The sequence below is a fragment of the Acipenser ruthenus genome, chromosome 55, assembly GCF_902713425.1.
Source record: "Acipenser ruthenus chromosome 55, fAciRut3.2 maternal haplotype, whole genome shotgun sequence".
Classification (NCBI taxonomy): Eukaryota; Metazoa; Chordata; class Actinopteri; order Acipenseriformes; family Acipenseridae; genus Acipenser; species Acipenser ruthenus.
This window is the reverse complement of record NC_081243.1, coordinates 754734-782670: the sequence shown is the minus strand read 5'-3', so window position 1 is coordinate 782670 and position 27937 is coordinate 754734. Positions and strand designations below refer to the sequence as shown.

The window sequence follows — 27937 nt, the reverse complement described above, 5'->3', positions numbered from 1 at the left end:
TAGAGGGGATGGAATGGGTTACCTAGTCATGTTGTTGAAGGAGACTCTTCTTCACACAGAGAGTGGTGAGGGGATGGAATGGGTTACCTAGTCATGTTGTTGAAGGAGACTCTTCTTCACACACAGAGTGGTGAGGGGATGGAATGGGTTACCTAGTCATGTTGTCGAAGGAGACTCTTCTTCACACAGAGAGTGGTGAGGGGATGGAATGGGTTACCTAGTCATGTTGTTGAAGGAGACTCTTCTTCACACAGAGAGTGGTGAGGGGATGGAATGGGTTACCTAGTCATGTTGTTGAAGGAGACTCTTCTTCACACAGAGAGTGGTGAGGGGATGGAATGGGTTACCTAGTCATGTTGTTGAAGGAGACTCTTCTTCACACAGAGAGTGGTGAGGGGATGGAATGGGTTACCTAGTCATGTTGCTGAAGGAGACTCTTCTTCACACAGAGAGTGGTGAGGGGATGGAATGGGTTACCTAGTCATGTTGTTGAAGGAGACTCTTCTTCACACAGAGAGTGGTGAGGGGATGCAATGGGTTACCTAGTCATGTTGTTGAAGGAGACTCTTCTTCACACAGAGAGTGGTGAGGGGATGGAATGGGTTACCTAGTCATGTTGTTGAAGGAGACTCTTCTTCACACAGAGAGTGGTGAGGGTGTGGAATGGGTTACCTAGTCATGTTGCTGATGCTGAATCACTGAGATCCTTGGGTCAAAAATATCTAAATTATTTTGATGAGGGTTTCCATTTGATTGTAATGATATTAAGATGTGAAAATCAAATTCCCAGTTCCAATTCCCATTCTAGTTTTCTTCGAAATTGACTTTGAAATATAGTCAATTGAAGTCAGGTGTTGCCTCTGCGAGAAACTCATTCTAACAGAATTGATTTTAAAAAGGAAATGAAATTTAAAAACAGGAATTGATCCCAAGCCTGCCTATTTTATCTAGTTTTTTTTGCTTACTAGTTTTTTAATATGTATTGTTGTCACGAAGATGTAACTAGGCAACCCTACCCTTTCTCTAAATGTGTTGAAACACTATCTCTAATATTAGGCTGGAATCTCCATTAGCTGACCACAGCGGTGGCTACAAAGTTTTGCACCACCCTACAGTATTAACTAATTTTGCTTCATAAAGTCGAATGAAACCTGCTGAATCATGTTACGTTCACATATTGAATTAAACACCAGCGCTTTGTAGCTTGCCAATTACTTCATGAAAAAACTGACAAATTGAAAAATGTAAAATCTAACATGAGATTCTATTATTATTATTTGTTTATTTAGCAGACGCCTTTATCCAAGGCGACTTACAGAGACTAGGGTGTGTGAACTATGCATCAGCTGCAGAGTCACTTACAATTACGTCTCACCCGAAAGACGGAGCACAAGGAGGTGAAGTGACTCGCTCAGGGTCACACAATGAGTCAGCGGCTGTGGTGGGATTTGAACCGGGGACCTCCTGGTTACAAGCCCTTTTCTTTAACCACTAGACCACACAGCCTCCTATTATACTAATATTATGGCTTCCGGTAGACTTTTGCGATATCATTTTGTAGCTTCTTTCGATTATGTGATGTTAAATAAAAGATCTAAAATTATGTTCATATCGTTTTTTTTTGTTTTTTTTTTAAATTAATGTCTCAATCCTAAAATTCTAAGTGATGCAACACTTTTGGTCATAGCTATAATTCTGAGATTAACTGTACATGTTGCTATGGCTGCCTGACTGTGACCCCGGTCATTTGAGGTCACTGATGTCCAGAAGATCTGGGAAGTCCAATTGCTCGGTCGCCCACCAGAACAGCAGAATTCCCAACGGGATTACCAGAAAAATCCGTACGAACGTCAGCAAGGGGCTGGAACCCTGGAAGAACATAGAACAGAATTAACTGGAGCTAACGAAATAATTCAACGCACTATGTAGGTCTCAAGCCCATGTTACAGCGAACATTTTGAAGACATCTGATTGGTGAAAGGGATCTCTGGTTTCCAGGGCTTGGTTCAGACAGTCCCCGCCCCTTCAGAGACCTTTTTCCTGTCATTAACCAACCAGCTGCTTTACCCTTCTGACTGACATGCTTTGCAGCCAGTTAGATGCTTCGACTCTGAAGTCACAGGGACACAGGAAGAGATTTTGTTGGACTGGAACAGTACCCATTTTACTAAGCTGTGTAAGGAGTAAAATGGCAAGGAGGGAGGGAAGCAGTGTGGACTGGTCTAGTGGTTAGATCTGAGGGACTGGGAGGGAGGGAAGCAGTGTGGACTGGTCTAGTGGTTAGATCTGAGGGACTGGGAGGGAGGGAAGCAGTGTGGACTGGTCTAGTGGTTAGATCTGAGGGACTGGGAGGGAGGGAAGCAGTGTGGACTGGTTTAGTGGTTAGATCTGAGGGACTGGGAGGGAGGGAAGCAGTGTGGACTGGTCTAGTGGTTAGATCTGAGGGACTAGGAGGGAGGGAAGCAGTGTGGACTGGTCTAGTGGTTAGAGCTGAGGGACTGGGAGAGAGGGAAGCAGTGTGGACTGGTCTAGTGGTTAGATCTGAGGGACTGGGAGGGAGGGAAGCAGTGTGGACTGGTCTAGTGGTTAGAGCTGAGGGACTGGGAGGGAGGGAAGCAGTGTGGTCTAGTCTAGTGGTTAGAGCTGGGTCTTATTTGGAAGGAAATCTGTGATAACAGAACACTTAACTGTTAACGGATGATCCTGATTATTTTGGTGTTGCAGTCAGGAAATGAACAGTGTGATTCATCAGCTGTGGTTTCTTTGTTCAGGAAGTGTATTTTGTAAGAGCAGTGTGATCTCAAACTCTCCTGGGAGCTGCTGCACAGAAAGCCAGCAATCAACAACTGCTAGAAAGTGTGTCCAAACCAGACAAGACCAGCTCCAGGGGGACACAAACAAACCAACTAACTCTGCCTCTGATCTGCTCTGAGACTGGCCAAAAGTTTTGCATCACCGAGAATTTTAGGATTAAAAAAAAAAAAACTATCTGAACATAATTTAGATCTTTTATTTAACATCATGTAAAATCTAAGAAACTACAAAAAACTACCGGAAGCCATAACAGTAGTACAGTCGTATTTCATGTTAGATTTCCATTGGCAGGTGTATGGCAAACTGTTATCGCTTTGTTAGATGCATTGGATTGCATTAGGATAAAACATGATAAACTCTGGGTGTAACTGTGGTTCTGTATTTCATCAAGCTGGATGTTTCCCTCACTCTCACCTTCTCCCTCTCTCTCACTCACTCTTTCTCTCTTAGCAGCTTCAGTCCTATTTAGGACATTTCTTGCGGCCTTTCTTGAAAGACATTATTAACCTTGGTTTGGCACTCCCCTGTAATGTGAAACTGCCTGCTCCCAACAAACAGCCTCCCTTTTGAGACGCAGCGAGGGTCTGAAGCAAGCAGTGACGTCGACATGAAACAGATCCCATTGTGGAAACATCATAGTAGCATTCCTGACATAGAGATCTGCTTACAAGCAATCGGGAGACTGGGAGGGAGGGAGGGAACCAGTGTGGACTGGTCTAGTGGTTAGATCTGAGGGACTGGGAGGGAGGGAAGCAGTGTGGACTGGTCTAGTGGTTAGAGCTGAGGGACTGGGAGGGAGGGAAGCAGTGTGGACTGGTCTAGTGGTTAGAGCTGAGGGACTGGGAGGGAGGGAAGCAGTGTGGACTGGTCTAGTGGTTAGAGCTGAGGGACTGGGAGGGAGGGAAGCAGTGTGGACTGGTCTAGTGGTTTGAGCTGAGGGACTGGGAGGGAGGGAAGCAGTGTGGACTGGTCTAGTGGTTAGAGCTGAGGGACTGGGAGGGAGGGAAGCAGTGTGGACTGGTCTAGTGGTTAGAGCTGAGGGACTGGGAGGGAGGGAAACAGTGTGGACTGGTCTAGTGGTTAGAGCTGAGGAGGGACTGGGAGGGAGGGAAGCAGTGTGGTCTAGTCTAGTGGTTAGAGCTGAGGGACTGGGAGGGAGGGAAGCAGTGTGGTCTAGTCTAGTGGTTAGAGCTGAGGGACTGGGAGGGAGGGAAGCAGTGTGGTCTAATGAATATACTGATTGGTCATTTAAATTAATACATTTTGTCATGCCCTGAAAAAAAAAAACATACATTACATTAGCCCTTGTATACAAACCAATGCAGCTGATTGGTTAATGACAAGAAAGAAGCCATTGAAGGGGTGGGGACAATTTAGAAGTTGTTTAAGATGCCTAATTTTCACACACGAGTGCCTACTGTTTCTATATCACTGATTGCTGAGTGGAAATTAAGCAGTGAGTATATCTATAACTCTGGAGAAGGCATTAATGTAAGTGTGACATACAGACAGACACATGTACGGACAGACCTACACCCCCTACACCCCCAGAATCTGATGCCTCGACCCCACTTCCTGTTCCCAGGTCTAGCTGAGCTAGACTTTGTTTGTCTTATTGCTTCGTGGCGAAACCTCATTAATAACTAATCAATCCCACAATCCAATGTGACCTTTACTGCCGCACTACTACTTCCTGGGTCAAAATCCCACTGGATCAGAGACCGCCATTAATATGAGGTTAGCTCAGTGAATCAGCAAACCATTAGCACCCCAGCAACCAGATAACCAGAGGTCAAGTATGTCAGTACAGCCAAAGGTTTAACATCACCTCGAAGTTTAGGATTGAGACATAATTAAAAAATAAAACAGCTATATGAACATAATTTAGATTTTTTATTTAACGTCAGCAGTGTGGAGTAATGGTTAGGGCTCTGGATTCTTGACTGGAGGGTTCAATCCCAGGTGGGGGGGACACTGCTGCTGTACCCTTGAGCAAGGTACTTTACGTAGATTGCTCCAGTAAAAAAACCCAACTGTATAAATGGATAATTGTATGTAAAAATAATGTGTAAAAAAAATAATGTAAGTGTATGTGAAAATAATGTGATATCTGTATAATGTTATATCTTGTAACAATTGTAAGTCGCCCTGGATAAGGGCGTCTGCTAAGAAATAAATAATAATGTTAGGTTTCAAAACGTTGCATTTTTTTCTCAGATAGTTCGCCCTCTAGGTGTCACAGTGCGGTACTGACAGGACCGACCTTGTTGCTCCTTCTGGCAGGCACTGGAGTTGTGTATAGCCCATTGGCTCTAGGCTAGGTGAGCCACAGCGCCCCCTAGTGTTGAGAAACAGAACTCCTACATCTTGTTCAGGTTCTATCAGCTTTCTTTCTTCGAAAACACAGCTTTCTTTCTTTCTTTCTTTCTTTCTTTCTTTCTTTCTTTCTTTCTTTCTTTCACAGTGTACCCAAATATTCTACCCCAGTTTCTCTCCCCAGGACTGACCTTGTTGCTCCTTCGCTGTTCCCTCAGATCCTTCGTGAAGACGTTGAGGGCCTCTTGTGTCACGTGGCTCTGCTGCAGAAGCAGGGAGCATCTCTCGGGAAAATCATCCGTTTCGATCTCATCCTGAAAGCCAAAGGGTCCGTTTTCACATGAACATAATTCACATCTTTTATTTGACACCGTGAAATCAAATAAACTACAAAAACGATACTGCAAAAAAAAAAAAAAAGAAAGTCTACCGGAAGGAAGCCAAATAGTAGTTTCAAAAGTCGCATTTTTTAAAAAATTTGGCCGTTTTCCATTAAGTATGTATGGGGAAAACTACAAAGCCTTATTCAGATATGTCGTGGAGCCAGACAGATAGCCAGTGGAAAAGCACCTTGGAAAAAGGGTATAATCTCCCCAATTAATTCATCTTACCCCAAGGTCTTCCAGCTCCAGATTTTTCTCCGGATATATATTTTTTTCGGCCTGGACCAAATATTCCCGCGGTGTTACGCTTGGATCCGGAGTGCTGCTTTCTGAATCTGAGTCGCTGCTGGTGAAAAAAAAAAAGAAATTATTTGGAAGATTTCTTCTGTTATTGTACACAGCCCTGCAGGTGAAGTACATGAGAGCCATCCAGCCCTTTTTCTTCGTATCCGATAGAAATTACCTCATTTAATTTTTGTTATGTATATGTTATGGAAAAATAATGAATATTGGCAAATCTCAAGATTTAAATGTCGACATTTACCAAGTAAAGCTGTAAATGTCAGAAAAAAAACATGATAACGCTTTATTTCAGACATTGATCTGCAAATCTCAAGAATAGCCAAGTGCCTTTACCAACAAGATTTTGGTGAATGTTTGAAAAGCAATATACTTCTTCGTAATTCTGTACATTTTCCAACTTACTTGGTAGATGTTGACAGTTATATTATATACAATGACATAAATCACTGTTGAAAAAAAAAACCTCATTCACCTTTACTGTAATGTGTGCGTTTTTCATATAGGAAAATGGGTTAGGGTTAGACTGACGCAATGGTATATATTAGGTAAGGGTTTACTGGTATAGTTTTGATCGCACAGTGTATTTTAAAATGACCATTTATTGATCAGCTATAGTATAGCCACAAAGCCTTTGGCTTATCTCCTGTCTAAGAGAACCCCACTATCACCACCTGCAGCTTACAGAGAAACTGGCAGGCACTGGAGTTGTGTATAGCCCATTGGTTCTAGTCTAGGTGAGCCACAGCACCCCCTACTGTTGAGAAACAGAACCCCTACATCTTGTTCAGATTCCATCAGAGAAACTGATGGAAAACACAGCTTTTTCTTTCTTTCTTTCTTTCTTTCTTTCTTTCTTTCTTTCTTTCTTTCACAGTGTACCCAAATATTCTACCCCCAGTTTCTCTCCCCAGTTTAGGATGTCCAAGCTGAGAGAATTTGAATGCCGAGCTCAAGACTTAAATAAGCCCTATCCCTAACCCACAACCTAATCTTAATTAAGGACAGGGTTAGGGTTAGGTTTAGCCAGTCATATTGGCCAGCCTTTCTGCACCAGGTAAACAGCATGGCCGGTCATTTTGCACTGAAGAGCTCCAATGGGTATGCATATGTGTATATGTGGGATTATACGCGGCCACCTACCTGTGTGTCTCAGGCTGTATAATGACAGGATCCAAGCAAAAATGGACGGCATGCTTTTTACCTTTGGAAGGACCTAGAAAAACAAAGGACAACACCATTTAATATTGGAGAACGCCTCATTGGGATGCTGGGAGAGGAGAAAGCACCTACAGTAAATTATTATTATTTATTTCTTAGCAGACGCCCTTATCCAGGGCGACTTACAATTGTTACAAGATATCACATTATTTTTACATACAGTTACCCATTTTTGGGTTTTAACTGGAGCAATCGAGGTAAAGTACCTTGCTCAAGGGTACAGCAGCAGTGCCTCCCCCCCACCTGGGATTGAACCCACGACCCTCTGGTCAAGAGTTCAGAGCCCTAACCACTACTCCACAGCCCTCCGAATTTGAATCCTTTTGGTTAACACCTCTAATTAAGTCCCTTATAATTCCAAGTTTCCTATAGGGCAGTGGTATTTAATTGGGGTGGAGTCAGAGGAGAATTAAGACACACAGACAAGAATAAAAAGTCATATAATGTTTATTAGGGACATGGATACTGAAAGCAGGAGGGTCACTACAAACACTCGTAATTTTATGTAAAAATAATGTGATATCTGTATAATGTGATATCTTGTAACAATTGTAAGTCGCCCTGGATAAGGGCGTCTGCTAAGAAATAAATAATAATTATAATACACAAACCAACAAAACCACAAATGTGCAAAGTTCAAACCTTGCCACTGTTTAATGATGTGTAACTGTCTCATTACAGCACACGCAGAGCAGAACAGTTATAGAAATAGTTTGACCTAAAAAGGCAAGCCGAGTAGTTCATTGGGTGAGTTATCATCCGCTGATGCAGTACAGGTGTATTTAATTACCAAGTCGGTTGCAAATATGGATTTATAGCGAGTGCAAAACAAATCAGGATATTATCATTAAAAACCTCCCCACTAAACGCAATATATGAAATAGGCTAAAATCATTCTCTTTCAAGAAAAAGGAAAACTAAAATAAACTCAAAGCTCCTTCTAATCTACAGAACGACAGGCTGTCGGGGATTACGCTGTGTGTCACTTCACAAGTAGCCAGCAACAGTAAATGTAAATGTGTTTAGATTTGAACAGTATGCTTCACTAGTCACTTCTCTTATGGCTGTAGCTAACCAGTTTCTAAAGACGTATCCAAATTGCATTACTCACGCCCTCTCATACTTCCCAGAATAGTTTGCCCGCTACTCATAGATCTCACAAAGGCAGGTTTACGATCTTACACTCGCAAAAACAGAACAGCCATAGGATTCTTTGGTGAAGAAAATTACACTAGTGTCGGTATACTGCCAGAATTTATGTCTAGAAGTCTTTCTCAGTGTCTTCAATAGAAGAGAAGAAACTTAATGAATTCAATGGCAATACCTCTCTGTGCTTTACAATGCTTCCCTATGCTTTACCAGACCTCTCTGTGCTTTACAATGCTTCCCTATGCTTTACCAGACCTCTCTGTGCTTTACAATGCTTCCCTGTGCTTTACCAGACCTCTCTGTGCTTTACAATGCTTCCCTATGCTTTACCAGACCTCTCTGTGCTTTACAATGCTTCCCTATGCTTTACCAGACCTCTCTGTGCTTTACAATGCTTCCCTATGCTTTACCAGACCTCTCTGTGCTACAATGCTTCCCAATCCTTTACCATACCTCTCTGTGCTTTACAATGCTTCCCTATGATTTACCAGACCTCTCTGTGCTTTACAATGCTTCCCTATGCTTTACCAGACCTTCAACAACATGACTAGGTAACCCATTCCATCCCCTCACCACTCTCTGTGTGAAGAAGAGTCTCCTTCAACAACATGACTAGGTAACCCATTCCATCCTCTCACCACTCTCTGTGTGAAGAAGAGTCTCCTTCAGCAACATGACTAGGTAACCCATTCCATCCCCTCACCACTCTCTGTGTGAAGAAGAGTCTCCTTCAACAACATGACTAGGTAACCCATTCCATCCCCTCACCACTCTCTGTGTGAAGAAGAGTCTCCTTCAACAACATGACTAGGTAACCCATTCCATCCCCTCACCACTCTCTGTGTGAAGAAGAGTCTCCTTCGACAACATGACTAGGTAACCCATTCCATCCCCTCACCACTCTCTGTGTGAAAGAGTCTCCTTCAGCAACATGACTAGGTAACCCATTCCATCCCCTCACCACTCTCTGTGTGAAGAAGAGTCTCCTTCAACAACATGACTAGGTAACCCATTCCATCCCCTCACCACTCTCTGTGTGAAGAAGAGTCTCCTTCAACAACATGACTAGGTAACCCATTCCATCCCCTCACCACTCTCTGTGTGAAGAAGAGTCTCCTTCGACAACATGACTAGGTAACCCATTCCATCCCCTCACCACTCTCTGTGTGAAAGAGTCTCCTTCAACAACATGACTAGGTAACCCATTCCATCCCGTCACCACTCTCTGTGTGAAGAAGAGTCTCCTTCAACAACATGACTAGGTAACCCATTCCATCCCCTCACCACTCTCTGTGTGAAGAAGAGTCTCCTTCCCTCTGTCCTTACTCCACTTAATTTCCACACTGTTGGACACAGTACTCCAACTGCGGTCTAACCAGTGCTGGTTAGCTTTTTAATATTATTATAGAGCTATTAGGGCTGTGCAGAGTTAATGGCAATTGGGATGGTTTGTTAATGGCTTGCGCGTTTGCACTTTCGTTTGTTGGACAGGACGGGGGAGGGAAGGCTGAAGAAGGATGCCTTTGTTGAGTAAGAGATTCTGGGATGTACAACAAAAAACAGCTGACACCATATATCCATCACTGAGACACAGACAATGAGGGGCTATTGAATCGAAACAGTGTGACATTAGCATAATTCCAGTAAATATTATCTAGTATGTATTACCATCACCTCGCAGATCGAAAGAAAGAAGCACATTATATAGAAACGGGTGTTTGTTTATTAGTGATAGTTTTCACAGTACTTGTAAACAATAAAACTGGCAATAAAAAGACTTCAATGAAGTCATCAATCCGTCCCCCTAATTCATTTTTTTATTCTCCTCATTCTATATATATACACATGAATATGTGTGTGTGTATCGATAGATCAATAGACCGATAGATCAATAGATAGATAAATAGATAGATAGATTAATAGATAGATCAAGAAAGATAGATAGATAGATAGATAGATAGATAGATAGATATACACATATACATGAATATATTTCTCAGCAGATGTCCTAAGAAATAAATAAATAAATAAATAATAATAATAATAATAATAATAATAATAATAATAATAATAATGTATGAATGCATTATAACTCAAGAGCAATGTAAGAAAAACGGGTCTCATATTTAATGAGATTTGTTGTATTTATCTTGTAACCTTGCTGAGAGACTCTCTACAGACGCATGACCTGATTACAGTGAAACAGGAAGAACTGAGAACGCTCGTCTCGCCTCAAGGCCCTGTCCTCGCGTCTCAACGCTGGTTACATTTTTCTGTGGCTTTTCTGGTTCACTTGCAGAATGACTGTTGACATTTCCTTCTGATCTCCAAACACTACGTCGCTATGACAACTACGGAGATTAGACACACACACACACCCACACACACACACACACACACACTGCTACTGGCAACTTCCTCAGAGTCTAAACACCCACCTGTGTCCTGCACAATCCTTCTGCACAATATAACCCTAATCCTAGCCCAAACTCTAACCCTAATCCTAACCCTTTTCTGATACCATTGTGTACTTACATATCTCATGCAAAAAGATTTACACATTAAGAACATTTTAACTATGCCTAATAACATTGTAATGATGTGTAAGCACGCCTGTATTTACTAATTAACTACTGTGCAAATACACAGTAATTAGAGACACAATGGAAAGTGTTACCAAAGTTTTTCATAGTAAAAGCACAGCAAAGTGTAATAAAGCACAGTGAAGCCATGGTAAAGCATAGGGAAGCATTGCAAAGCACATAGAGGTCTGGTAAAGCATAGGGAAGCATTGTAAAGCACAGAGAGGTCTGGTAAAGCATAGGGGAGCATTGTAAAGCACAGAGAGGTCTGGTAAAGCATAGGGAAGCATTGTAAAGCACAGAGAGGTCTGGTAAAGCATAGGGGAGCATTGTAAAGCACAGAGAGGTCTGGTAAAGCATAGGGAAGCATTGCAAAGCACAGAGAGGTCTGGTAAAGCATAGGGAAGCATTGTAAAGCACAGAGAGGTCTGGTAAAGCATAGGGAAGCATTGTAAAGCACAGAGAGGTCTGGTGCTCTGATTTCTACCTCCTGAATTTGTCCGATTTCCGAGTTCTGATCTTAACTCTATTGTGACCAGTGATGACCCCAGGAGCTACCATGCTGCAATGTCTGCGGCAAATAGATCATTTTATGTACCTTAAATGCAGTCTTCAAGACATTTAAAAAGGTTATTACTAACTCCTTAGATTATTTATTAAGATGTCAGTTTTGTTGTACACGTTAATACATCTGTATCTCAGTTCACAGTTCAGTGCTTACCTTGTTCCTGGCTCCACATCTCTGTGTTCTCCTGGCTTGTCAACATTTCATCATACAACTGGTAAGACTCCACAATTCCCAATCCTTCTAGATCTTCCTTCTTCTGACCCTCACCATCTGTGACCCTCATAACATCTTCTTGTAGCTCCAAAGGTCCCACCGACCCATGGGTGAACACCGTGGAACAGTGTGGATCTTCTGTGAAGTTCTCCAGAACTCCATCCTCGGATTCTGTCTGAACTGAATCCTCATCGTCCGAGTTCTCCGTGTCCTTTTGCGGTAGCTCAATCTCTTTCTCGTCCTTAACTGTTGTCAACTCCAGGCTCTCAAATTCAGGACTTTCGGTTTCTTCATCGCTGCAGCCAATGACTTGGATCTCCACCTTTGGACAGCTCCTTGGGAGGACCTCTTTATCCTCATCTCCAGAGTCTGGTCTCTTCTCTTCCTTAGCTATGCATTCAATGTACTTCTCCGGTATCTCTTGAAGCTCCTTGTAGGGAAGATCTTTTGACGCTTCCTTCATTGAAAACTCCACTCCTTTCGGTGGCATTTCCTTGGCTATGAAGTTCAGCTCTTTGACCGTTGGGTCATCCGGACACAACTCTTCATTTCTGTACAGCTCTGGCTCCCCTTCTGCTCCGTCAAAATGGCCTGGTGGTGGACTTTCATTCTCATCTGCCTCATCTCCCAGGCTCCTACCCTCTGACTCCCTTATAGAAAGCTCCATTCCGGTTTTATCCCACTTTGACAAAGCCTCTGCATTAAAGGTATCTGCTTCTTCTTCTTCTTCTTCTTCTTCTTCTTCTTCTTCTTCTTCTTGTCTGTGCTGCATTTCTTCTTGATCCGCTTCTTGGTACGACTCTTCAAGGACTTCCTCAGGTATCAGATCTTCTTTAAGGTGGGATTCCATAATTTGTTGCCAGTCTACATGCTCCTCAACATCCAAGTCATTCTCTTCTTCTTCTTCTTCTTCTTCTTCTTCTTCTTCTTCTTCTTCTTCTTCTGCTTCTTCTTCTGCTTTTTCATATATCCCATCTAGGTCTTTCAAAGAGTCTGGTTCAAGCTCTTCAGGTATGACCTGCAGGATGTCATCTTCCAGGTGGTAATTCGCTAAGTCCTCTGTTCCCGCCCCCTCCCAGCTGGCAAAAAGCTGCTGTGCCACTTCTTGGTAAGTTTCTTCCAGGTCTTCCTCCGATCTGACTTGCAAGTGTTCTCCCTCTTCTAGGTGCACATCCAAAACGTGACCAACTAGATCTTCATCTTCAACACCCAAGTCCTCATCAGTATCGACACCATCACTTTCATATTGGACAGCATTCAATTCTTCCCCTACTTCTTTGCTGCAAAGTAAATTAACATCCCAACCTCCTTCCATCCTTGAAAATTGGTCCTTGGAGATTCTTTCCCACTTTTCCTCATCTAGACACACACCTTGGTCTTCATCTGAGCTCTCTTCCAGTCCATCTTCTCCTCTTAACGCTCTTAAAGCTCCTTCAAAATGACCTTGATCTTCCTTGTCATTTCCACTAACTTCTAAGTCCTCCTCCTCTGATAAACGTCCTGTACCCTGTACTGCTCCTAAATCTTCCTCAGCTTGTTCCTTGTAATCTTCTCCTAGCCCCCCTTCTTCTGAAACAGGGGGGTCATTCTTCTCCAGATGATCCTCAACATAATCTTCTTCCAGGAGACCTGGACTTTTCTCTTCCCTTTGGAAGTCTTCCTCGTTGTCATCCCCACAACTCTCTCCTCCACTTTCTCCTTCAACCTCTGCGATTTCTAAATCCCTAAACGGCTCAGCCTTCTGTCGATTAGTATTGGATGAATCGTCCATCTCGTCTTCCGTTTGCCTCTCAGGTCCTGCCGGATCTTCATCGTTTTCAGTCTCCTTCACTTGATCCATAAATGATGGACGTCTTTGGAAATCGTATTCCTCATCCAAGCTTGTTTTGTCATACACATCGTCTGTGCTCAAAAATGCATCTGAAACAAGAGTAAGGTAAAAATAACTTTTCAGTGTTAAATTATTCTTCTATACATATTTTATACTTTACATTAAGTGTCTATGGTTCACCATTCTTTCACTGTGCTTTATTATATTTTGCTATGCTTTTACAATGGGAAACATAATAGGGGATCCAGAAATTCATTGTGTGATTTGAACTCTGTGGTTCAGCTTTGAAAGAGTGGGATTCGTTTTTGAATATATATATTGCTGTTTCTTATGGGAGTTGTAAGTAACACACTTCGGGTATTCACTTTCAATTTTACACAAAAATAGATATAACTCCTTATGTCTACCTACTCCGACAGGTTTTTTAGCACAGTTTGAAAGTACTATTTTACAAGGAGCTGGCCAGGTTTGGTTTTATGAGTTTTATAAAGGCTTATGAGCTCAGGAGGCTGTGTGGTTAAAGAAAGGGGCTTGTAACCAGGAGGTCTCTGGAGTCATTGTGTGACCCTGAACAAGTCACTTCACCTCCTTGTGCTCCGTCTTTCGGGTGAGACGGAATTGTAAGTGACTTTGCAGCTGATGCATAGTTCACACACCCTAGTTTCGTATCACGTAAAGCGCTTTGTGATGGTGGTCCACTATGAAAGGCGCTATATAAAAATAAAGATTATTATTATTATTATTATGATCCACCCACCTTTTAATTACAACTACTCCCTCCCTCGCCCCTAAGAGAAAGGCTGGTTCCTCTATCCCAGTTCTGTAGATAAGTACTCTTCCTTCCTCTCCAGTGCAGCCATTATATCAATTATTTTATGAGAACCAAAACTAGATGACACATAACCCCACAGAGAATAAGAAAGAACGGTAATTACCAGTGGTAAATGCTTCTTTCAGGAAGTCGTCGAAATTCTGATCCATTCTTAAACCTACGGGATTAAAGAAATAATGAATTATTAATTTATTTATGACTACAATCCTGTGAATCATTAACTTTGATATTGATTGTTTAAGCGACAGCCCTACTCAGGAAGTCGGACATACGAATCTCTTCTTTATTTTTTATTTTTTATTTGTATTTATTTATTTTTTTTAAAAAAAATTTTAGTCGTCGCCAATTATTTTTACCCCGGTTTTCACCCCAATTTAGTATGCCCAATTATTATCTGTATCCCCGGCTCACCGCTCGCAACCCCCCCGCCGACTCGGGAAACGGAGGCTGGAACACGCGTCCTCCGAAACGTGCTCCTTCCAAGCCGTCATTTTTCGCACTGCAGATCCACAGCAATGCTACCAGACCTATAGTGCCGGAGGACAACACAGATCTGGCGGCTCCACTGCAGAGCCACAGGCGCCCTATCGGCCACAGGGGTCGCTGATGCGCGGTGAGCCGTGGATTCCCCTGCCGACCTAAGCCCTCCCGACCCGGGCAGCGCTCAGCCAATTGTGCGCCGCCCCCTAGGAACTCTCGGTCACGGTCAGCTGTGACATAGCCTGGACTCGAACCTGCGATCTCCAGACTATAGGGCACATCCTGCGAGGAGCGCCTTTACTGGATGCGCCACTCGGGAGCCCCTGCAAATCTCTTCTTTATATAAATTGCACACAAGCTTCTGTGATGAGAATGCAGGTCTTTCATTGATAACTTTTTAATGGACAGTCCTAGAGAGTAACATATTACATGTAATCCGCTACTGTAATCGGATTACTTTTTTTAGTAACTTGTAACTGTAATCGGATTACATTTTTCAGTCCCTTGTAACATAGTTATTTTTTGTTATTTTTTTTTAACATCAAATCAGTCAGTGCACATTTTTCACATCCCCTTGCCAGAAAATGGTGTCGGCTGACTGAATGAAATAACCCCTTAAATGGTTAAAATGCTTAATGAAATGTTCACCAGTTTAAACAAAAAAGACTAAAAACTAAAAACATTTATAATATCCATTGGCATTATTATTATTATTATTATTATTATTATTATTATTATTATTATTATTATTATTATATTTTTACAAGCAATTCAATCAGTAGTAAGGCCTTGGTCTTAATATCAAGCCTTCACTGCAGTTGAATATAAACAGATACTGCACCTGTTTTGACAGCTGTTCAAGATGGAGCTCCGACAAACACAATAAAGTAAGATGCCTGTGCTTGGCAACAGGAAATCCAAAACCAGAATCCTTTAAGAGAAGCAGGTAAGAAGACACGTCTCTTTCAAACCAACGGCAAAGTTGGTTGGAGTGTCGTTTTCTGCAGAAAATATCTCTAAAAGGCCAATGCTTGTTAATTTCTTGAAAGCGGGTCTCCGAATCCCTCTAAATCATTAAAGTGTGCCCTTTCCTCCACCTGTTGCTAAGGCAGTGTTGTCATTACTTCTGTGGTTTATGCTCATTTCCCCTCTCTCGTCTACACCGCGGCGGTCATGTGACCCACAACGCCTGCGCTGAAATACTGATTGCGCTGTTTTGGAAGGCTTGTATAGAAGCTGAGTTTAGTCTGTTTAAGTTTTAAATATAGCAAAGGGAAATTGCTGTCTGAATAAGGGAAGGTACAGAGAGGCACAGACAACCTCCCAACTCATCTTTGTTTTACTGTTAAAAAACCCAATCACCAGCTTATAAGGAACTGGTTTGATGATGAAGATGACATTACTATGGGCCTTAAATAATTTAACACTCTGAATCTCCACCTCAAATGTTCTTCAAAACTCTGGCCAAAAGTTTTACATCACCCAGAATCTTAGGATTGAAAGATAATTAAAAAAAATAACTATAGGAACAGAATTTAGATATTTTTATTTAATATTGTGCAATCAAAAGTCTACCGGAAGCCGTAACAGTGGCACAGTAGTATTTCATGTTAGATTTCGTAATTTTCAATTTCTGTCAGTTTTTCATGATGTGGAAAACTACAAAGCAGTGTGCAATTCAGCATGTTAACATTATTCAGTGGGTTTCAATCCACTTTGAGAAGCACAATTAGTTCATTCTATAGGGTGATGCTAAACTTTTGGCCATAGCTCTACTGAAGAAGCTGTCTAAAGATGATGATCAGATTAAAACATAAATGTGCACTAGGTGGCGCTGGCTCTTCTTTCTACTTAGCTGGTCTAACCTACATTACACATGTCTGTGGCAGTGCAGCTAAAACAGAAGAGCAGCTCCTGAACTCACAATCAAAGCAACGCAGACTTATATAAAAAAACACATATAGTGCACTAAGAGAACTAAGCAGGTGCTATTTAAAGCTCCTTACTACTCTAATTCAAAATCAAGTGTTGCAAATATTTAGACTTTTCTGGTACTGTCATTTTTTCACAGACTTATTCCAAAAATTCAGGCCTCAAAGGAGTGCAAAGTGGACAGGACGTCCCAACTGTTAACATGCAAACCACGTTGAAAAACAAAGGTCGGATCAAAACTAGAGGATCACGTTAGGGATAATATTTTTGAGTCTTGATCATTTATTGACCTGATAAATTATTGTCTCCTCTTTCCACACTGCGTGTCCTCTGGTCCCGGTTTCTGTGCTGTGCTTGAAGTATCGGTTTGGGTCAACTGTGTTGACTTAATTCTTCTTTTCTCCAGGCTTAATAGATTCAGTTCTTTCAGCCTGTCTGTGTAGTCTGGTGGCTCTTTGCTGGACTCTCTCCAGAAGCACACTGTCTCTGTAGTGCTGTGGTGACCAGAACTGGACACAGTACTCCAAGTGTCTCACCAGTACATTATACACCCTCATCATAACCTCCTTAGATTTGTGCTCTACACTTTTGGCTACATACCCAGGTATTGTGTTTGCTTTCGTGATCGCTTCACCGCACTGGTCTGGTTGCTAACAGGGAGAATGATTTATATTCAAGCTTAATTCAGCTGTGGATAGACTAGAACCTTGCTTTACACAAGTAAACATTAAATCAAATACACAACACAAACCCATATTATCAATATATATATATTAATCTCTATTATTTATTTCTTAGCAGACACCCTTATCCAGGGCGACTTACAATTGTTACAAGATATCACATTATTTTTACATATAACTACCCATTTATACAGTTTTTACTGGAGCAATCTAGGTAAAGTACCTTGCTCAAGGGTACAGCAGCAGTGTCCCCCCACCTGGGATTGAACCCACGACCCTCCGGTCAAGAGTCCAGAGTCCTGACCACTACTCCACATTGCTGTAGTTATCTGAGCGTTAGTATAATCCTTACTAATATCACTGGCTAGTAATTGTAGCTAAATAAATCCATAAATCTTATTTTATTTTACACTTCCATTAACTAAACAGCTCTATTCGAAAGAAACACAAAGCACAAATATATTTTTAGATTAAAGGAAGTTCTCAGTTTCTACGCCTTATTTTCAGGTTATCTGTTTTCACTTCCTGGAACACCGCCCCAGTGTCTTCTGGGTCTTGCTAGTGGCTGAAAGCATGTCAGTCAACAGGGGGAAGCAGCTGATTGGTTAATGACAGGAAGGAAGCCTTTGGAAGAGGGCGGGGACACCCTCCAGGTGAGAAGTGCAACACTAACTGAAAGCAGCGCTTGCAAACAGAGATCTCTTTATCCAAGTGCAGTACCAGGTGTCGTGTTTACGGTAACAGGTGTTTCTTTCAAAACTGCACACCTGAGAGCTGCATAACGAATCGAAGTAGACGTAAACGAACTGGAGAGCCATCAAGGCCCGGTGACGGTTGAAACAGTGCAGACTAGAGCAGTGCCTTTGCAGCTTCCGGGAGAGGAAATCCTGGCTGCTGTAGTTTTGCTGTTTGAAAACCCACAATGACTAGCAATGATAGCTGCAGTATCTATTGGGGTCAATGCTCAGTATAATCTCATCGGAACAGCTATAGTTATTAATAGATTCTGTCATTCAAATACAAGCAGCGGTATTGAAAGGGACGGGGGCGGGGGGGGGGGGGGGGGGGGCGGTCAAAGAGGATTTCTCTTCGAAGGATCGCAGTGTCAAAGAGGATTTTTCTTCGAAGGATCGCAGTGTCTCCAAATCACTATCTATATTATGAAACAGCCCTATCTGGTGGTAGCTGAAACGAATCGCAGGGAAACCACTTCAAAAATCGACCATGCTTATTATTCAGCACATTGCAATGTTCTGGGCAGAATATAATAGGAGTCAATGGGAGGGAAGCGTTGGTTGTGATCAAACCCTGGTTAACATCACTCACAGTAAACAGACAGGAGGTTTCTACCCTGGTTTTTCACTCCCCTTAAGTGGAGACAGAGGAAAACTTGCTATGCAATGCGGTTTGCCATCCGTGCAATGTAATTTCAGCACAGTCTAACTGCAGTTACAATATCATTCTAGTACAGTCGAGTCTAGCAATATGACATTGTAGTAAGAAAATACTTTAACACAGTAAAATAATATATAGAGAGAGATAAAACAATAAAACGGAGGGGGTTTGTAGTTTTTGAGAGGCAGGTGAGGCGAGATAAAGCGTGCATCTCTTGCAGGTTTTGGAAGGCGTAATTGTGCGCACAGTGCTGCACGCTAGGACTCACCACATCCTGCCAACACCCATCTCAAGAACCAGACCCACACGTGCCAGCACTCGCGTTTCATTAATGCGGGAAAGGGCACAGCATTTACCGTGGCACCCAAAGCCTAGAAGTACCTCCACACTTCTTGTAGTGAGGTGACCAGAACTGAACACAATATTCTTGCTTACTTCATTGGAGGGGGTGAGATTGCATGGATGAACACAACCGATCATTGCAAGGGGGAAAAGGTTTTATTTAGTAAAACCCAATTATTTATCTCTGCTAAGGATAGTGCGCAATGCATCAGACTGTAGGACTGATGTCTGAGTTAAGACTCCCACACTGATGCACCAAAGCACTAGGATCAGTAATATAGGAGGCACTTTTTTTTACAGAGAGAATTGTGAGAGCTGTTCTTTTTTAGGTCAAGCAGTTTGGGGGGGGGGGGGGGGGGGGGTTGTTTATAATTAATTAAGTAGCAGCCGTTGGTTCATGCCAGACTTGTTAGAAAGTCTGTCACAATGGTGGACATTTGCTCTGGACTATTACTGTCGAGATGTGTAGATACTAATATTTAGACACCCATCGTGCAGATATCGCAAACCAATATGTCGTCCCTAACCTCTATTTTCAAATAAATTAGTTATGCACCGTATAAAAAAATAAATAATAAATACTGATATCTTAAAATTGAAGGGCCATATTAGAACGATAAATATAGCAAATCATTTTTAGAAGGTATTAGTTGCTCTCCAAGTTGCTGCAGTGACACTGTAGATGCTGTAACTAGTTACTGTAAATGAGATACTGTTTTAGCAGACACATTTCACTAAGTAAACATGTGTTTGAATATTTTTAGCAGAAATACAAAACTGTGTGGCATTCTTCTTTGTGAACGTCCTAAGTGATAAACGCCAATTCAAAAACCGTCAAAATCTACCAACGTAGCAAATCCGCGAATCTTAATAGGAATGGACTGTTTAGTGCTGATCTGTGCCCCCAACATTTGAGTAATTATTATTATTATTATTTGTTTATTTTTCAGACGCCTTTATCCAAGGCGACTTACAGAGACTAGGGGGTGTGAACTATACATCAGCTGCAGAGTCACTTACAATTACGTCTCACCCGAAAGTGTGTGAGGGAAGAGGGAGAGAGGGAGGGATTCTGTTTAATATAGAGGGAGGGAGGGGGGCACTGTTTAATATAGAGGGGGGAAGGGGGGTACTGCTTAATATAGAGGTGAAGGGAGGGATTCTGTTTACTATAGAGAGAGGGAGGTACTGTTTAGTATTAAAATATGTTTTATTTGTATATTTGAGTCGGTTATGCCATGTATGCGCTTTGGCAACACAATTATTTTTATTGCTATGCTAATAAAGCCAATTTGAATTGAATTGAATTGAGAATTGAGTTTGTCTCTGTGTGTGTGTGTGTGAATGTCTCTGACTCTCTGCTTCACGCTGCCTCTCTCAGGGAAGCTGACGAAAGCCAAGCGCTTGGTGGTGAGCGAGGGCAGCCCAGTGACGAGTATCTCCGCCCGGTCCTGGATCAGCAGAGGCCAGAGACCCCTCCCTGCTCGTCAACGCCTGCGTGAACAAGCTGCTGCTGTACCGGTGAGGAGAGGAGACATGCCCTGCTGTTTCAGGGGTGTTGGTGCAGCAGCTGTGTTATTTTGTGTTCTGTTGTTTCAGGGGTGGTGGTGCAGCTGTGTTATTTTGGGTTGTGTTGTTTCAGGGTGGTTGATAACGAGGGCACCCTGCTTTTGAAACAGAGTTACCCGATCCAGCACGGCTCCCAACCCCTGCACAGCATCTTCTGCCCCCTCATGTCCTGACAGGGAGCCTGCGTGGGTAAGACCAGACAGGGCAGCACTGACACAGAGAAACACAGACACACAGAAACACTGCCACACAGAGAGCACACAGAAACACTGACACGCACAGAGAAACAGTGTGTAATTCCACGTGTTAACATAACATGATTCAGCAGGTTTCATTCGACTTTATGAAGGGAATTACCTTTAATTAATTCTTTAAGGGGGATGCAAAACTTTTTTTTGTGAATGAAGTCTGTTCTAAATAAATATGCTGATCTGCAATTACCTGTGGTACGTTATCTAATACTGATGGATGGAATGAATGAATGAATGGAGTAATGGTGTGGAATACACACCACAAGCAGCATGCAACCATCCTGAACCACAAAGGTACATTAATTTGAAACTGAATGGGATAAAACAAGCCACCATGATTGATCCCAAAGAGATCTGCAAGGTGTTCTGGACACTACAAAAATATATATATAAATAATAAACACGAGAGCACGGGTGTGGTGTTGTGTACGGTTTTTATTGGTCTGTTTGCTGAATCGCACCGTGTCGCGTGTACGGCTGCCTGCTGTGTTTACGCAGCGTGGAGAGCACGCCATCTGGACAGGGGTCCGTGGTTAGGGATGTATTTCACCCCACAGCCATCGGAGATCAGCCGCTTCTCTCTCATCATCTCATCGAACTCATCCATGTTGAACTTGGTGAAGCCGTACTTCTTGGAGATGTGGATCTGAGAGGAGGAGAGACACGTTGCTTAAACCACTGAAGGCACACAAGGGAAAAATTGAGTGGTCCTTCAAACTGGCCACATGCAACCAGTCAGTAAATGTTACATCCTCGTGCACCTCATTGCAAAAATTAATGAAAGGTTCATTCATTTGTATCTTTTAAGAGCTTTCGCAGAACATTACAGCATTAACTAACTTTTGAAACAACAGAAACGAGAAATGGTCACAAGAAATTCCAAGTACAAATGGAGACTGGGCATTCGAGGGGGTGAAACCATTTATTGGGTATTGACAAATTGTGATGCTTTCTTTACATGATGCATCAATTTTATATTTCAAGGCCACTTGCTATTTCATGCTATGAAAATGTCTCAATGGTCCCTCCCAGCACAGTACAGATGGGAAGAACCAGAGAGGTTACTGTCTGCAGCCATTGCTCACCAGCACTAGACTCGCACGCAGACTGGTCAGCTGAATTGGCTGAAAAACATCAGCGTCAAAAATGTCACCCTGAACTCTCTCATAATGTCATCACGCTACTATATCTCTACTTGCAGGGCTGTGTGAGGAACACCTCGCATTAAAAAGGGGGAGATTTAAGGCTAAAAGATTTAAAATGTTTTTTAAAAAAAAAAAAAGACAGACGCAGATGAAGTCTGAACTACAACAGGCCACTGTGTGCTTTTGGTCGACAGCATGTTACAAGATCTTAATATTTTGTACCAGAGGTCTCCAAGCCAGGTCCTGGAGAGCCACTGGTTCTGGTTTTCATTTCAACCAAGCTCTGTTTCTTAGATCTTTATCCTGTGAAGACACCCTATAAATCCTGCAGGAAACCCCTTCAGAGACCCCTGCTGTACACACACCTGGATCACAGCAAGAATGCATCACTTCACTCATCAATGCACAATGAAAATCTCTACGCCCCCTCAAAAGCAGCTTAATCCTTTCCAGCCTCTGGGTTGCGTGTGTGTGTGTTTGCTCTGGGCTCACCTTCTGCCGCCCGGGAAATTTGAACTTGGCACGTCGGAGAGCCTCGATGATGTGCTCCTTGTTCTGAGCCTTGGTGCGGACGGACATGATCACCTGACCGATGCGGACTCTGGCCACGGTGCCCAGGGGCTTCCCGAACGCACCTCGCATTCCCGTCTGGAGCCTGCAGGGGGAGACACTCAGCAATCAGGGCACTCCACCCCAAAAAACTGGGGCAATAGTGTTTTACTGCAAGGCATTTATCTGCATAGGAGAACATCGCAATGCATTTGAAAATGACCCAGGTTTTTTTTTAAATCGCTTAATTCTATTGGTGTACAAATGTCTCAATGGTCCCTTAGAGCTCTCAGCACGATACAGCTGGGAGCAACCAGAGAGGTTACTGTCTGCAGCCATCGTAATTGTCTAAAAATAAAATCACAACTTCAAGGTATTTGTTAAAACAAAACAGAGTTGCCACATTTAAAATGGATAATCTCTAGTTCTTATACGACAAATGTTCCTAAATAATACCTTACCTTGAAAAAAAAAAGGCACAATTTTGTCCACCAAACTAAACAAAAAGTAACGTCCTCTTTTTGAACTAGACCGGGCGATGTTTAGCAGATCCAATCTTTGATGCAACCTTTTTCACTGAAGACATTTTACAAGAAATCATGCAGCTTATTCAATCAATACTGGGAAGGAAGCAAACTGAACAGACTGCCAGGTTACTAAACATAACAGGCAGTGGCATCAACGTAAACGCTTGCTGTATTAAGAGCAAAAAAAAAAAATTTTTAAAACAGAAATTTGAATTCCACTGGGAAATCCAACAGTGAAAAAGCTCCAGCCTCACCTATCGGCTCCAGCACAGGACAACATTTTGTTGATGCGAATGACGTGGAATGGATGCAGCCTGACTCTGATGTGGAATCCATCTTTGCCACAAGTCTTCACCATGTATTTATTGGCACAGATACGAGCTGCTTCCAGGGCTAAGAAACAAGAGTTTAGGTATCAGGGGAAGGTTCGAACACCTCGTACTGAAACTCTAGAACAGGGATACGTCAAAAAACACACACAAGTCCAGCGATGGCATGAAGACTCCTATTCCATAGCGGTTTCACCCACCCCAGGTTTTACTGAGCTTGATTAGCCACAGTGTGTACAGAGATCAAGCTCTGATCTGTTTTCTAGTATAGTAAAACCAGGAATTGGTCAAACTGCTATGTAATGGGAGTCTATTTCCAGACCTGCAAGTGCACATCTTGGAGCTAACCATAAAAACAGCTGTTTCATGCTATGAAAATGTCTCAATGGTCCCTTAGAGCTCCCAGCATGGTACAGCTGGGAACAGCCAGAGAGGTTACCGTCTGCAGCCATTGTACGGTTTGTGGATTCTGCATCGCTTTTCTATGAGAAATAAAAGGATATTTAACCCTTTGTGGTCCTATGTTGTACCTGGTCCGACATTGCAATTATTCCTATCTGGTCCAATGTCAGACCCTGTCTGACGTCATCAAAAAGACACAAAAAACAGCTTTCTAGTTGTTTTTTCTCTTGAAAACGCCGAGAAAACCATTCAATGGCCGAGTGGGAGCGACAGAAGCCGAGACAAGCCGAAAAAATAAAGGGCGTATCTCATGAATAGTCACTTAAACATGAGCAGCACACAGATCAAAAATGAGACGTTTATTTGTTACTGTGGACTGCAGTATTGGCAGAAGCAATTCAAATAGGATCCTTAACGCCAGAGAAAGATGATCAATTTTCATGCCTGATCATTTATTAAGGGTTAGACTGAAGGTTAAAGAAGGTTGAAGGGGCAGCAGTGTGGAGTAGTGGTTAGGGCTCTGGACTCTTGACCGGAGGGTTGTGGGTTCAATCCCTGGTAGGGGACACTGCTGCTGTACCCTTGAGCAAGGTACTTTACCTAGATTGCTCCAGTAAAAACCCAACTGTATAAATGGGTAATTGTATGTAAAAATAATGTGATATCTTGTAACAATTGTAAGTCGCTCTGGATAAGGGCGTCTGCTAAGAAATAAATAATAATAATAATTAAAAAAAGCTGTAAATAAACCATGGACTGGAATTCCATTCTGCTCTAGGATTGTCTTGTGCATTCCTGACAACAGAAGACGCACAAAAGTGACCTTTACACAGACAACAGCTGTGTATCCTTCAGAACACTGGTGTTAAAGTCAGTCCTTATCACAGCTTCCTGTGACTCGGAACAGACTAGAAATTACTAAGCAAAAAAACAACCGAAATGCAGCCCCCTATAGCTGGGAATATACTGAGGATTACAGGCATATGCTTCTAGCGAGGACCGAGGATTCTGGTATGGTGGTGCGTGAACTTTTAAAACTATCATTTTATTGTGGATCTACAACTGTCAGGGAGTAACTTGAATCTCCATGCAGCACTGAAGGATTGATTTCGCAGCATCTGCAAAACGGTCTTACCTTCAGAGGAGAGCTGCTCGCACTCGTCAGAGACCATGTGGCCGCACAAGGGGAACTCATCCACCTTGGCCTTCTTCCTGCCCAGGTCGAAGATCCGGATCTTGGGGTCTGAAACACAGGGAAGGGCGAGGCGGGAGCCCAGGGTCAGTTCAACTCTTCAACTTGTTTGACTCAAGTCCTTGGGGATTAGCGGCTTCAAATAAGAGTCATCTTTCTCCCACTTTAAAAGCAACCTTGAAAATAACCGCATCGGATTTAACCCTTTCACGCATGGCGACCTCATATAGGACGGATAATATGAACTCTTCCTAGTCTATATTGAGACATATGGAAGATGCAAACGCACAATAGCCTGAGGATGCCCCCCCACAAGGCAATGGAACTACTTTACAGTGAAAAATTAGTGTCTTAGTATTTAATACTTCAAGCAACTACAGGGAGAGCATTATTTTAATTGTAGCTTTTTGAATCTGCCCTGCATTTCATATTAATTAGTATTTTAACTTACATTTTCATCTGTTTAGTGACTGACCAATAAAGCAAAGTGTTTAGCTGTAGTTGTAGCATCTACAAGTCCTTTTTATTCAAGCCTTCCTAAATCTGACTCATGATAAAAAGATTCATAAAAATTAAAGACTGTTCAGGCAATCAGTGCTCACCCAGTTCCTAGAAGGTGACTGATCTAAAAAAACACTCAAGATGAACAAGGCTAGGTAACCCATTCCATACCCTCCCCACTCTGCGTCAAGTCTCCTACCCTCTGACCCATTTAATCTCCAACTGTGTCCTTGTTTGACACACTTAAAGTATTGATTAGGGTTATCTGTCAACTCCTTCCAAGACTCTAAATGACAGCAAAACTGCTTTATTGGCCAGTCATTAAATGGAGGTGAAAATTAAATGCTGTAACTAGACTGAAAATTTGCCAGGCAGAATCTGTTCAGTACTTTGAACCAAAGTCTCAGTGGTCCTATTCCATAGCAGTTTCACCCACCCCAGGTTTTACTGAGCTTGATTAGCCACAGTGTGTACGGAGATTAAGCTCTGATCTGTTTTATAGTATAGTAAAACCAGGAATTGGTCAAACTGCTGTGCAATGGGAGGCTATTTCCAGACCTGCAAGTGCACATCTTGGAGCTAACCTTAATTTAAAATGGAACCCATAAAAACAGCTGTTTCATGCTATGAAAAATGTCTCAATATTTTGTAAAGTAATCCAGTAATCCAACCAGGGTCTGTGAAATCAGCTGTAAATGAATGAGCAAAAACTAACAGTGTGGAGTAGTGGTTAGGGCTCTGGACTCTTGACCAGAGGGTTGTGGGTTCAATCCCCAGTGGGGGACACTGCTGTTGTACCCTTGAGCAAGGTACTTTACCTAGATTGCTCCAGTAAAAACCCAACTGTATAAATGGGTAATTGTATGTAAAATAATGTGATATCTGTATAATGTGAAATAATGTATAATGTGATATCTTGTAACAATTGTAAGTTGCCCTGGATAAGGGCGTCTGCTAAGAAATAAATAATAATAACAAAGACTACTTACCAGGTACACCCCTACAGAACCGAGACTTCGGGTAGGGCTTGTTTTTACAGTATCTGTAACTGAAAAAAAAAAAAAATGTTTTAAAACAAGTCATAGCAAGGAAACAGCATAAACTAACCTATATCAGGCTTTGTGACATTTTATAATGCGAGAGTTTGAGCAGGGTTAGAAACTCACACTAGCCCTGCTGCTGCTGCACCCAGTCCTGGGGTTCAGAGCTCCCCTCAATGAAGTCTAGTATTATTAATATTGAAATGATCAGGAGCCAGTAGTTTGAGCAGGGTTAGAAACTCACACTAGCCCTGCTGCTGCTGCTGCTGCACCCAGTCCTGGGGTTCAGAGCTCCCCTCAATGAAGTCTAGTATTATTAATATTATTAATATTGCAATAATCATGAGCCAGGAGTTTGAGCAGGGTTAGAAGATATAACTCGTGTTTCAAATTAACTTATTTCGTACACATTATTTTACAAGTCTTAAGATATCTCTCGCTGAATAACTTTCACATTTAACGATACATCGTGTATTTATCTCACGCTAGCTTGCAGTGATTCGTTTAATCCATCTCCGCTTAATTATCCGTCACATATAAGCATCAAAAATATGAGAGTAACAACAGTGAACTTAAATTTGTAAAGGCGATTACTAGACCGGAGCATATCCCTCAAAAAATTAACCTGTAAAATAGATTTGTCCCCCCAATTCTAACGTGTATTAAACGACAATCATAAACTTAAAATATAAACCGAAATTCCTAACCTACTACAAATAATGTAATACTTGAACACAGGCATTGGTAACGAAGCAGAAAAAAAAACACACAATCGTGGCAGTGAGGTAACCAAAAAGAGATCAGACTCGTGTCTTTTTAATAAGATTTATTTCTCATTATTCTTAAAACAAACGATTACATAAAAAAAGGATGAAATAAGGGAACCGCTACCCTAAAACTATATTGAAAAAGGTCGAATCAAATCCACATGGCAGCTTCAAATTGTTCAGCCATTTTCAGTGCGGCTTTTTATGGATATTTATACTCACCAACGAGCGGGTCGTCGGCCCATGGCTGCAATCTGCAACGAAACACAAAGAGGAGACTTTAATAACGCGGATTATAACCTTTTCCCCAAAAGTAAAACACGATTATATTCGGTTATTTTACAGAGAGCGACAGGCTGCCGCCCTAACTCACCTAATGGCGGAAAGAGAGAGGGAGGAGTTACGTCGCTGCGTCACTTTACTATGACAGCGCGAATACTTTCTGTTAAGATTCGTACGTTACTTTTAAATTCGTCGTTGTTTTTCAAAACACGTTCATAATTTAAAATATATTTTTACTGCTGATACTTGAAAATATCGTCGTGGATGTTTTTTTTTTTTTTTTTTAATTAAAAATATATACTGTATCCGGTCCAGGTGGTAGCTGGGAATTGTAGTTTATAT

At 42.1% G+C, this 27937-nt stretch overlaps 2 protein-coding genes and 3 non-coding genes across 6 annotated transcripts; all 5 read right to left on the bottom strand.

The window, feature by feature from the left end:
* Positions 1-1609: 1609 nt before the first annotated feature.
* LOC117401625 (uncharacterized) lies at positions 1610-15829 on the bottom strand. Of its 2 annotated transcripts, none has more exons than XM_034002397.3 (7): positions 15531-15829; positions 14313-14366; positions 11487-13466; positions 6957-7029; positions 5742-5859; positions 5322-5444; positions 1610-1869 (listed from the first exon to the last, which is right to left on the bottom strand). In XM_034002397.3, the coding sequence occupies exons 2-7, from the start codon at positions 14356-14358 to the stop codon at positions 1744-1746; spliced, it is 2466 nt and encodes an 821-aa protein (XP_033858288.3). In that variant the 5' UTR covers positions 14359-14366; positions 15531-15829; the 3' UTR covers positions 1610-1743. The 2 variants fall into 2 exon arrangements, with proteins under 2 accessions (XP_033858288.3, XP_033858289.3); XM_034002398.3 differs by having other exon boundaries at positions 5742-5856.
* Positions 15830-21278: 5449 nt separating this feature from the next.
* LOC117401610 (large ribosomal subunit protein uL16-like) lies at positions 21279-27691 on the bottom strand. Its single transcript, XM_059017157.1, has 6 exons — positions 27536-27691; positions 26496-26554; positions 24949-25056; positions 23337-23475; positions 22499-22661; positions 21279-21507 (listed from the first exon to the last, which is right to left on the bottom strand). The coding sequence occupies exons 1-6, from the start codon at positions 27556-27558 to the stop codon at positions 21352-21354; spliced, it is 648 nt and encodes a 215-aa protein (XP_058873140.1). The 5' UTR covers positions 27559-27691; the 3' UTR covers positions 21279-21351.
* Positions 21870-21991, bottom strand: LOC117401811 (small nucleolar RNA SNORA70). The gene has a single exon (XR_004544385.1). It is a non-coding gene; the product is annotated as a small nucleolar RNA SNORA70 (small nucleolar RNA).
* On the bottom strand, positions 22818-22909 carry LOC117401803 (small nucleolar RNA SNORA70). Its single transcript, XR_004544380.2, has one exon. It is a non-coding gene; the product is annotated as a small nucleolar RNA SNORA70 (small nucleolar RNA).
* On the bottom strand, positions 23787-23886 carry LOC117401812 (small nucleolar RNA SNORA70). The gene has a single exon (XR_004544386.3). It is a non-coding gene; the product is annotated as a small nucleolar RNA SNORA70 (small nucleolar RNA).
* Positions 27692-27937: the final 246 nt, after the last annotated feature.

Bases quoted from the DNA above. Each gene is read 5' to 3' on its own strand.
- LOC117401625 (XM_034002397.3), bottom strand. From the start codon at position 14,358: ATGGATCAGAATTTCGACGACTTCCTGAAAGAAGCATTTACCACTG. The intron at 5,860-6,956 runs GTAGGTGGCCGC...TTTTTTCACCAG, and splicing joins ATACAGCCTGAGACACACAG to CAGCGACTCAGATTCAGAAA. The intron at 5,445-5,741 runs GTAAGATGAATT...TTTGGCTTTCAG, and splicing joins TGGAGCTGGAAGACCTTGGG to GATGAGATCGAAACGGATGA.
- LOC117401610 (XM_059017157.1), bottom strand. From the start codon at position 27,558: ATGGGCCGACGACCCGCTCGTTG. The intron at 26,555-27,535 runs GTGAGTATAAAT...TTTTTTTTTCAG, and splicing joins GGCCGACGACCCGCTCGTTG to TTACAGATACTGTAAAAACA. The intron at 25,057-26,495 runs GTAAGTAGTCTT...CCTGTGTTTCAG, and splicing joins GTTCTGTAGGGGTGTACCTG to ACCCCAAGATCCGGATCTTC.